The sequence below is a fragment of the Adelges cooleyi genome, unplaced genomic scaffold (genome assembly GCF_023614345.1).
Source record: "Adelges cooleyi isolate 19-005CV unplaced genomic scaffold, UGA_ACOO_1.1 ACOO_flye_CR_arks_rails_tigmint_CR_PRNA_1, whole genome shotgun sequence".
Taxonomy (NCBI): Eukaryota; Metazoa; Arthropoda; class Insecta; order Hemiptera; family Adelgidae; genus Adelges; species Adelges cooleyi.
In genome coordinates, this window is record NW_026095751.1 from 3,710,329 (window position 1) to 3,722,860 (window position 12,532).

Sequence of the window (12,532 nt, forward strand, 5' to 3'; positions counted from 1 at the left end):
ACCGCAGGTGTATTCTAACCCCCACCCGCAGGGGAATAGTCTATAACTAGATTATAGTCTGTAACTAACCAAAAAAAAAAGGCATATACGATTAATAAATGGCACCGAAAATATGCGGTATATTATTTTATCTTTTAAAATTTTGTTTTCCTCAGTTAAAATCGAAATAGTTTTTAATAAGTCATCAAATTTTTTGTAGTGATTATTTTTTACCTCGAGTATTTTTTAAATCATGTAATGTTATTTTGAGGTGTTCAATAGTGGTTTGTGAGGAAATAGTTTTAATAGTTAACTAATAAAAAAAATACTGCTATTTTTTTTTTTAATATAAATGTCTTAAATTACAAAAGCTAGTGTGTTGTGATGGTCCTATGGTCTTTACCATCACTTTTAACTATGTGTTAGTTAAGTGTTGAGGAAAACAGCACAATGTAAACAGACAATGGCACTTGTGGATTTGGATATCGTGAGAAACTTTGTATAACGACCTTCTCGACTGTTGAGCATTATTTAAATAATTTTCTATTTATTTAAAATAGTATTTAATGGGAAAAACACTTATTCAGACGACTATTAATTGTTCCAGTGAATCCGGAATTATATTATTGAATTAGTAATTTTTGTGATTTGTTTGAATATTTTTATTGTTCTTTTGGTCGAATATTTGATAGTTATCTACATATATTTCCCATCCATTGTTTGGCGTAAATTTTGTAGTTTTAGTCTGGGGAATCTTTGGTATCAGCAACTGTTACAAAAAAAAAACCGCTCAACGCTTGTATCAGGTCATTATTAGTATTTGTGTGTTGTATGATATTTTTAAGTAGCATAAACTTAATAATTTCTCTAAATCTAGTAAAACAAAAAACGTGTACCTATTGGTTGGGTCTAAAATAGGCTTTAGCTTCCCACTATCCATGCGGGTCAAAATGTCAATAATTATCTAATAAAAAAATTAAAAAATGAAGACCTCATATTTTCGGTGCCAACTATTAATCGTATATGCCTTTTTTTTTTGGTTAGTTAAAGACTACAACGAAGAGGAGATTGATTCGCATATCAACCGAGGTTGTTCGGTGCAAAGCATTAAAGTACGCCAAGAACCCACTACAGCCATCACCTCATAATAAAGCGTTAAAACAAGTTAATTTTTACCCAAAGTATGATGAAGTCCCGTTAATAAGCGTACGGTGGCATTGTTTGTGTGAAGCGATAATAATTGTTTTTGCAATGGTAAAGTTTAACAAGTTATAGCCAAATAGTTAGCGACCGACCCGGGATAGACTTGGTGGACTTGAGGTTTTTCCACTGTATGTACGCGTTACTTTGATTCCGTTAAACATGACATAAAAACATCCATGTACATACAGGACGTTGTACAGGACGTACCCGTGTGTAATACTTGGAGTGCGTCAGCTAGCGCATTTCCATGTTACATTGCTATTGTCGTCGTCGTTAGTGGCTTTAATATTGATTGTTGTTGGTAAATAAATAAGAACATCATACTCATGCCTATTGCACATCCAGTATTAAACAAGCCCCTAAGGTCCACAGAGCGTATTTCAACAGCACCTTGTGAATGCCCGACAACGCGTTGGCGCCGTTGGACGCAGCCGGTTCGATTTCCACCTGATAGTCGGGATGATGATGGTTTAAGTTTTGAAAATTAGGACAGGCGCAAAAGGGATAATCGTCCGAATCGTCCGGAATGGTCACGGGCCAGCATCCGCGGTCGCACGAGTAGGCGGCTTTCTTGGTCTGGGTAAATGGAATGAAAAAAAAAAATACAACCGAAAATAGAAATCCCTAACATATTTTTTATTTAAATTTTTAGTCTTCCAACTCGCAGTGGCGACGCCCAACCGGCCAAGGATTGCCCGTTCGCCTCGGGTTGAAAGCGCACCTTGAACCGTGAAAAGTGAACCGTTTTCTCCGACGCCCACAACACCGTGTACTGCTTGGTCAGTCTTGCTTCTCCTATAGGGATTTCTATTTTCGGTTGTATTTTTTTTTTTTATTCCATTTTCTCAGACCGAGAAACTCGATGACTCGTGCAACTGCGGATGATGGCCCGTGACCTTGCCGGACGATTATCCCTTGTGCGCCTGTCCTAATTTTCAAAACTTAAACCATCATCATCCCGACTATCAGGTGGAAAACGAACCGGCTGCGTCCAACGGCGCCAACGCGTTGTCGGGATTTCACAAGGTGCTGTTGAAATACGCTCTTTGGACCTTAGGAGCGTGTTTAATATTGGGTGTGCTATGGGCGTGACCATGATGTTCTTATTTATTTACTAACAACAATCAATATTAAAGCCACTAACGACGACGACAATAGCAATATAATATGGAAATGCGCTAGCTGACGGACTCCAAGTATTACATACGGGTACGTCCTGTACAACGTCCTGTATGTACATGGATGTTTTTATGTCATGTTTAACGGAACCAAAATAACGCGTACATACAGTGGAAAAACCTCAAGTACACCAAGTCTATCCCGGGTCGGTCGCTAACTATTTGGCTATAACTTGTTTAACTTTACCATTGCAAAAACAATTATTATCGCTTCACACAAACAATGCCACCGTACGCTTATTAACGGGACTTCATCATACTTTGGGTAAAAATTAACTTGTTTTAACGCTTTATTTTGAGGTGATGGCTGTAGTCGGTTCTTGGTGTACTTTAATGCTTTGCACCGAACAACCTCGGTTGATATGCGAATCAATCTCCTCTTCATTATAGTCTTTTTTTTTTTTATTGTCCAAAGGCTTCGCCTTGTTGCTTCAACCAATCTTCTCTTTTATCTGCTAGTCTCTTCATTTCCTTATAATTTCCTAGAGCTATTAGCTTCTTCATATTCCCCAGATTTGTTTCTCTGGGTTCATGATTAGTACTTTTTATATTACTAGGAGAGCGTATCATGGTTGTGTGTTGGGAATGGTATGCAGCGGTTTCCCCTTACCTTATGCATCGCAGTAGCACCTCTTATTTCTATGAGGTTCTATTCAAGTATAGACAAATCTATACTTGATACAAACAACGCTGCTGCCCATTGTTTGGTCCATTTTGGTCGCCTTTTACGACTGGCATGGACTACCGCAGGTGTATTCTAACCCCCACCCGCAGGGGAATAGTCTATAACTAGATTATAGTCTGTAACTAACCAAAAAAAAAAGGCATATACGATTAATAGTTGGCACCGAAAATATGAGGTCTTCATTTTTTAATTTTTTTATTAGATAATTATTGACATTTTGACCCTCATGGATAGTGGGAAGCTAAAGCCTATTTTAGACCCAACCAATAGGTACACGATTTTTGTTTTACTAGATTTAGAGAAATTATTAAGTTTATGCTACTTAAAAATATCATACAACACAAAAATACTAATAATGACCTGATACAAGCGTTGAGCGGTTTTTTTTTTGTAACAGTTGCTGATACCAAAGATTCCCCAGACTATAACTACAAAATGTTAACTTGATAAATTTTAAATTTTCATAAAGTTCAAAGTACCGTACCGCAAAAACATGTAAAATGTCATTTTATTTGTACAAATTGTGAGTTGCTGAAGTACTCACACTAAACGGCGTTTTCCTTTGTACCGACTAAATAAATAACTATGGTGTTAAACGCGTAGTTTAATCAAGATAAAACTGCTTGTATTTTGTATCATCATACGTTTCATGCTTCCATAGGCTTATAAGTGTACGAACTTATACGAACGATTGTGTTATTGCAAGTCGAGAAGCAGAAAAACAACGTCCAGAGCGCTGCGATTAAACTTTACAAAAAAAAATATAGTGCGAATATAATTGACGTATAAAATATTTTAGTAGTATCAAAACGTGGTTACCAAATACTCGAAATGAAGGTTCTTACGATTTCTCTTGTTTTAATAATAATAATGCGTTGTCACAGTGTGAAAAACACACACGTAATCAAAAACACCAGGTCGAAATTTCTAATGGCTCAGTTGAAGATGCCCAACCGAGTTTACATTTAAAGACGACACCTAACTCCACGCGAGATATGGACAAAGCATTCCAAATTCGTAAGCAATTATATTTTGACTTTCGACGAAGAAGTAGATTGCGGTTTCGTGTTCAGTGCAATGGTACACATGTACCTGACAAAAGTTTGTGACTGGCCAACACTGGAAAAGCTAACGTTTACCGAAGAAGCCGCTTACGTAGTCCACTACGGTCTTGTGAACCAACGTTGGAGGTTTTTGGAGATCAGTTGGTTGTTATATTTTTACAACACTCAGATTGACGAGTCGTTCCGGTTGGGAGACACCGGTGTCGGCAGCAATAAACATATACTGTTAGCCTCGAACGACGCCTTGGAAAAAGTGCTCGAAGAGTTCACCAAATCGTACGGCTGTAAGGTGTACGACCCGGAAAATTGTAAAGTCCAAGACATCAACTTTGTGGACAAGATAAAGGAAGTCATGCAAAGACAAAACACGTCACTGGAGTCCAATAAGGAAAGATTTTCGAAACAGCGACATAGTACTGTTATTGATTACACGAGTAAAGAAGCGTTGGGCATCGGACTGGACCAGTTGCGGTTATCGCATCTGATGGAAAACATGGATGCCGTTGACGATTTAATAAAGACTTTTGGCGTTCAAGTCGACAGCGATCCTATAATGAACCATTTCGGCAATCTTTACCAGAACACTGGTATTGTCAACGTACCACTGAACCAATACATTAACTCGTTTATTACACTGCAAAACCATGTCATAACTACTCTCAAGGCGATCATCTTGAGAATCGTCACTATCTATCTAATGGAAATGAAACAGAGTTCAGCGTCCTATTCAATATCAAAACAAATGTCATTTCTGGTTCGACATTACGGTGACTACAACAAAAGAATGATTAATTGTCTAAAAGATTTAAAAGTAATACGAATATTAAGTACGTTTTCTTTTAGTTATTTAAGACTATCTCCGTTTGATTGTATAATCAGTAGTGTATTCGGTTTAATAGAAGAGGTGACCTCGGATTATAGCGTTTTAACTCCGTTTTCCGAACCGTTGTATAAACCGCTAGTCAACCAGATTATCACAAAACATTTTATTGTGTTTGGTTATCTTTGTACTCACCTGGGAAACCAAAGAAATATAGCAATATTTAAGAGAAAATATAATTTCTTTACTTGATTTTTCAATTTTTTTTTATAAAAACTCACCCTATTTAATTTTGTATTTTGTAGCGTATGTAAGGAGAACCCGATTTGACATTTTTATATTTTATGTATTACTATAACAGCTTTATAAAAAAGATATTGGGATAAATTCATAAATTCTGGGTAACTAGGAAAACTCATTTTTTTAATTTTAATCACTTTCTTCGGTTACACAAAAAATAATCATTATTTTGTATTTATAAATATCTTATTTACATTGTAAATTTAAGTGCATATACTAGTGCTCATGTATGTATTGAAATACTTTTGAAGTTCCGGTAACTGTTTATGAATTCATATACACCTTTAGAACAGGTGACAACTATGGATAACGTAGCAATTTTGTTGACTGCAAGAGGAGGGCATATAGGTTTTCTTCAAAGTTGTTGGCCTTTTTCGGAAAAAACGATTTCATGATAAGAGTAATCAGTCAATATTTTAATGGATTTCTCAAAAACGAAAATTATAAACAGTTTTCTAGTTTGATTACCTGTCAGTTTTGACTTTTAATTATGACGAGGGTTGGGATTTTCATTTTTTTCTACATAGTCAATTCATATAATAGTATAGTATATATATATAAAAAACTTTAGACCGACTGGCGTGGTTAAATACAGTCTTATGTTTGTAATCATTTTTTTTTTTTTAATAGCATTTATTAGTTAATATGATGGCTTTGAACTAAATTATTAATATTATCAATAGTTTTTGATAAAAATTATTTATAATTAAATTGTGTAATACAGGACAAATTTGGTTATATTTTAAATTAGTTATATGTATCTTTTTAATTATGTATCTAACATCCATATTATATTTAATAATTGGTATACCAACCAGAGACATTCACGATTTAAAACCATTAATCTGCAAATACTGCAGTTTAACAATGTGAACACATACACTATATTATTATTTTCTTCATAAGATTTCCAATGTGAAATTTTGGTTTCCGTTTCCAGAATAAAATCTTTATTTACTTATCGAATGCACCGTGATACTAAAAATACAGTTTTTAGCACATGATGTCATTACAGTTTTTAACGATATTTGTACATATACCATTAGAGATTCGCCTCGAAGCGTTTATTTAAAAGTCGTTTTATCACCATCAGCTGTAATAATTTATATAGATCTGTGACCTCTCACGTCCTAATATGCTCTTTCCATACTATGCCCCGACTCTACTGTACTGGCTTTTTTACGATAATACAGTAATGATAATACATAATTTATATACATTTGCAATTTAAATACTTTTATTATTATTTTGCATATACAATTTATCTCTACAATTGTATACTTTTATAGTAATTATTATTTATGTACTTTTTCACTAAAATTTAATTAAATACATATGAATCTAAACAAAAACATTTGATTGCTAATAAATGCATTTGACCTCTAAAACTATGATATAACATCTAAGCTAAACTATATTAAATAAGATATAGCTAACGTAGCTATCAAATTATTAAAATTTGAGTGGGTGTTATATTTTGCTATTTACACGACTTGCATTTAATACCACTTGAGTAACCGCAACATGCGTGAATAGTGTCTTAAGTAGTTTTCAAACAGTACAGTTTAGTATAAATAATAATTATAATTATATATATATATATATATATATATTAAATCATTTTTCAACATATATATTTTTTTTTTATTACGAGTTTAACCTATTTTATAACCGTTATTCATACAATGGCCTTTTTTGTAAACCAAATATTAAGTTTAAGTGGTTTTTCTTTACTCTGTGTTATTGGATCAATTGCAATTATTGGATTTACATATTATTATTTGACATCTGTAGTGAAAGTAAGAAGTTACAACTATATTTTTGATTAATTTGAAAATTTTAAATGAATTTTAAACTAGGAGAAATAGATAGTTAACTTGTAGTCAATACTATTACAGAGTCTTTACCGTCTTAGGTACACATTATAATTTTAAAAAAACAGGTTTTTGACTAAGTCATCAAATAGTATTTATGTCTAAGATGTGGACGTTTTACAAATTACAGTTTTATTACAGAGTGAATTGTAGTTCATTTCTGTACACTATAAGTGTATAAAATTATATTATTTTTAAACAAATCGTTGTTCTCGACACAAAAATACTCACACAATGTTGGTTTACACTGACCTGCAAATGCAGAGGACACACACTAAATGTAAGTTAATTAGTCTTATTGGGCACCTAAATCTTGCCATCGACTTAAATCTCCAAGGTCGTACCTCCACAATGTTCCTTTAATTTTTTTTAAAGGGCGAACAAAGAAGTTATTATAAGTATAAGAATTTATTCATGTAAAGGAGTAATCAATTACTACTTTAATAAAAAATTGTTTTATTTAGAAACCCAAACTTTATTGTAAAGAAGGTAATTTCAAGAAATTTGTTCAACAAAACATGCCTATTATCAATGAAAAATACTGGCCACTAATGTGGTGCTTTGAAAGTCGTTTTCATAGTATTTTAGCAGTTATTATACGATCAGTAGTTGTGCCGTCTGTAAAATATAAAAGGTACATTGCCATTATTGTTAATATGTACTGTTGTTATTAATGTTAACTATGTTATCCCCAGAGAAATACTGAATCTTAAAGATGGTGGTCAGGTAGCATTAGATTGGTTGGATGCAAATGATAACTCAAATTCTGAATGTGCTACAATTTTGTTTTTACCTGGAGTGGCTAATGATAGTCATTCTGAGTACGTAAGAGCTGTATCATTAGCCTTGAAAAAAGCTGGATTTCGCATAATTGTCTTCAACTATAGAGGAGTTGGAGGTGTAGAATTAAAGGTAAGATATTTGTTAAATGTGTAAGCCCCAATAGGTCAAAATTTTGTCTTACTTAAATTAAAATTTTATAAAATTTTGTTATACGTTTAGACGCCAAGAGGTTATTGTGGAAATAATACAGAAGATCTCACAGAGGTAATTAATCATGTAAAACAAAAGTACCCTAAAACAATTTTAGGTGGGTTAGGAGTATCATTGGGCGGGTAAGTAACTGTAATGATGATTGTATAATTGCAAAATAAAAAATTTTGATATTTTTGCATCATTGCTTTAATAATTGTTCTTATTTAGTCTGATTTTGGGGAATTATCTACATTCAAATGAACAACTAACGCACAAACATTTCAGTGCAGCAATGATTGTTTCATTGCCTTGGAATTTTAATTCTGCCATGTCCAATATTGAGAAACCAATCATGAATCGAATAATTTGTGCTTATCTGATAAACTACATTTCAACAATAGCGAAGAAGTACTTTTCTTATGATTTAATAATAATATGTATTTTTCTTCTTCCCAGCGTAGTTTGAAATAATATTTAATTTTTTTTAGAAATCGCAAGCTTTTATTAAATTCTCATAATCATAAATGGAATTACAACGAAATTATTAAGGTAAAAAAAAAATAACACAAAAGTTGTGTTTATAATATAAATTACAATTTTTCTTTTGTCTGGTCTTAGAGTAAAACTATGAGAGAATTTGATAGAAATTACACAATACACATGTTCGGTTACAATACAGTTGATGAATACTATGATTCTGCTTCATTACATGACAAAATAGACCGTTTTCATATACCATGTTTATGCTTGAGCGCTGCTGATGATAGTTTTTCTTTGGAACAAGGTAAAATAAATTATTTTAATGCTAAAATAAAAAATTCTATATATAAAATATCATAGTATATTAGAAGAATGTTAATTTTTTCGAATTTTAGATTCGTAGAATAATAGTAATAATTTGTTTTACGGCATAAAACTGCAATTTCAAATATATAACAATAATAGTACATGTGTAAACGTATTACATAATAAAATAGACAACATACATAGTAGAGGCATAGATGGTAAAGAAATAACTAATTAATATAAATTTAACAATTAGGTACTAATCAAAAAAATAATTATTAAACTTTTCTAATGCTATATCAATGCTAAATTTATGTTATTAACTTCATAGTTAAAATAAAGAGTATTTTTTTTAAGAATAAGATATAACGGAGCATTTATCAATATTTAAAGACATTCCATTACTGTTGCACCATTCATACAATTTATCTAAATCAGCTTCCAAGTTCCAACGAATCCTAAATACATTCGATTTTTTTAAATAATTTAGTATCATCAGAAAATAATTGACATTTCGAGTAATTCGGAACTTTGCTAGTAACATTTATAAATAAAGAAAAAAGTATGAAAGATAAGTGATCTTTTTGAGGTATACTAGATAATTATTTATTGAATTTTACAAATCGGACACGATTGGTTAGAAAAGAGTTAAACTATGAAAGTAAAGGATCACAAAACCCATATAATTTTAATTTATAAAATTAATAATGATTGTTGTTTAAAGATGCATAAATTGGCTATGTTGTCATTTATATTATAGTTGAAATCATATAAATTAGACCAGTTAATAGAACCTAGATAAAATAAAATAGACACATCATCTCCAGCATTCCAATTAAAAACACAATCAAAAGAATCTAAAAAATCAATAAAGTTGTTATAAGTATATGTTACACTTAGTGGTGGATGAAACAAATCAACCGGAACAATAGAGCGATTATTTTGCATAATATTTATAAATAAAGAGTTAGATAAGACATAATAAAAGTCGAAACGTTTTAAATGACAAATATTGTTATAATGAAAAAGATTTTTAAAAAAAGTCTACCATTAAAATAAGTATAGGCGTTACTACAAACTGAAGGTATACTATAATCACCAATTAATAAAAACTCAGCATTAGGATGCGTTGTTTAATAATACAATTTAATAATTTTCTACATAATAAAAGTATTCAGTATATAGATTTAAAAAACAGTGATTAGGTACATAAACACAGCTGATAATTATAGTACGATGTGGCAGAGTCATTGTTACGAACATGAGATATTGAACTCTTTATGAATTATAATTGGTTTTGTTATAAAGGTATTTCCAATAGCGATAAGAACTCCGCCACATTTAGATAAAGAACCGGTATGAGAATTTCTGTACGAAAATGTCTAAATAATATATTATATCTAATTAGGCCCAGTTCATATGATTCAACATTACATGTAAGTCATGTTTCAGTGAAAATAAAGACATCACGTAAAGAATTTGGAACTTGAGATTTCAAATGAGAGATTTTGTTATTTAGCTTTCGAACGCTTTATTAATATATATATTGTGTAGATTAAACTCTGAGCTACTTAAACGTTGTTTTGACTATTTACAATTGTTGGAGTTCCTTTGGTGTACTTAATAGAAATATTACTCTCGCCGTTATCTCCAAGTTGATTAAATTCTTGGCGAAGTTTATTATATATATATATATATATATATATATATATATATATATATATTTGAAATTCTATCAAAATCAGAATCCGGATTTTTCAGTGTCGGTTATAACCTCAGGTAAATTAAACATAATCAAATTGCATGAACGTAGTTGTCTATCTAATACTTCAGCAACTAAATCATTCTCATTAGAAACTAGAGACATCGACGAATTTGTTTCTAAATAAACTATTTTTTTTCAAGTGAATCATTTTATCTTTTAAAATTTTATTTTCCTCAGTTAAAATCGAAATAGTTTTTAATAAGTCATCAAATTTTTTGTAGTGATTATTTTTTACATCGAGTATTTTTTAAATCATGTAATGTTATTTTGAGGTGTTCAATAGTGGTTTGTGAGGAAATAGTTTTAATAGTTAACTAATAAAAAAAATACTGCTATTTTTTTTTTTAATATAAATGTCTTAAATTACAAAAGCTAGTGTGTTGTGATGGTCCTATGGTCTTTACCATCAATTTTAACTATGTGTTAGTGAAGTGTTGAGGAAAACAGCACAATGTAAACAGACAATGGCACTTGTGGATTTGGATATCGTGAGAAACTTTGTATAACGACCTTCTCGACTGTTGAGCATTATTTAAATAATTTTCTATTTATTTAAAATAGTATTTAATGGGAAAAACACTTATTCAGACGACTATTAATTGTTCCAGTGAATCCGGAATTATATTATTGAATTAGTAATTTTTGTGATTTGTTTGAATATTTTTATTGTTCTTTTGGTCGAATATTTGATAGTTATCTACATATATTTCCCATCCATTGTTTGGCGTTTTTGTTTCAATTCACAGAGAATAGTGTTTATACAGTAGAAAACAGAAATAAAATCAACACAATGTTATATAAATTCACATATTTATACGTATACATCTTATTTGAATTGTAAATTGAAATCTATAAGCATATATGCTTGTGCCCATGTACATATTGAAATACTATTACAAGTTCCGGTAACTATTTATGATTTCAGATATACCTTTAGAACAGGCGACAACTACGGATAACGTGGCAATTTTGTTGACTGCAAGAGGCGGGCATATTGGTTTTTTGGGAGGTTTATGGCCATTTTCGGAAAAAAACGATTTTATGTTACAGGCAATCGTTCAATATTTTAGTGGAATTCTCAAAAACGATAATTATACACAATTTTATAGTTGATTACCTGCCAGTTTTTACTTTTAACAATCACGATGATTGGGATTTTTATTTTTTTCTTCTTCGTCAATTCATATAATAGTATAGTATATATTATGTATAACTGTCGTGGTTAAATGCAGTCTTGTGTTTGTATTAATTATTGTGGTTTTTAATAGCTTTTATTAGTTAATATGATGTCTCTGGGCTAAATTATGAATATTATATTTTATAACTATAGATACAAATGTTTTATAATTAAATTATGTAATACAGGAGAAAATTGATTATATTTTAAATTAAATACATTTATTTTTAAAAATATTTCTTTATTACAGATTACTTGGTTAACTTTTTGTATCATCATTTAACAGACACCCAAACCTGCTCGACTGTTCTCTCTCATTTTTCCTGCTATTAAAGTTAAGTCCTACTACTAACTTCTTATCTACTCATACTTTTTTTGTCTAACCTAGTCCACAAATTCATCTCAACATATTCATGTCAGCTACTTCCGTTTTCCTTTCATCTAAATTTCTAGAGTCCATCAATACCTTTCGTCATTACTGCCAAATTACAACTACTTAATATTAAATTTTATCTCTAAAAATTTAAATGGCGCATTTCTTTCAGTTTTAGTTAATTACCATTATGTAGCCAACATAATATTTTTATTTTAATGTTGTCTCTAATATTTTTTATGTAATTAGCCTTTTTTTCTTAATTTTACAATGTTTGAGGTTAATATGAAATACTGACTAACAAAATAAAAACCAACACTGTAAAACTAGTTCAAGAAAATTTAAAAGTAAAA

The 12,532-nt window shown here is 30.8% G+C and overlaps 1 protein-coding gene across 2 annotated transcripts; it reads left to right on the plus strand.

Moving 5' to 3' along the window:
* The first annotated feature begins 6,846 nt into the window (after positions 1-6,846).
* On the plus strand, positions 6,847-11,991 carry LOC126833509 (phospholipase ABHD3-like). 2 transcript variants are annotated; one of them, XM_050564903.1, is made up of 8 exons: positions 6,847-7,028; positions 7,568-7,737; positions 7,799-8,015; positions 8,106-8,218; positions 8,307-8,486; positions 8,567-8,627; positions 8,697-8,862; positions 11,555-11,991. In XM_050564903.1, the coding sequence occupies exons 1-8, from the start codon at positions 6,915-6,917 to the stop codon at positions 11,740-11,742; spliced, it is 1,209 nt and encodes a 402-aa protein (XP_050420860.1). In that variant the 5' UTR covers positions 6,847-6,914; the 3' UTR covers positions 11,743-11,991. The 2 variants fall into 2 exon arrangements, with proteins under 2 accessions (XP_050420860.1, XP_050420868.1); XM_050564911.1 differs by lacking the exon at positions 6,847-7,028 and adding an exon at positions 7,483-7,501.
* The last annotated feature ends 541 nt before the right edge of the window (positions 11,992-12,532 follow it).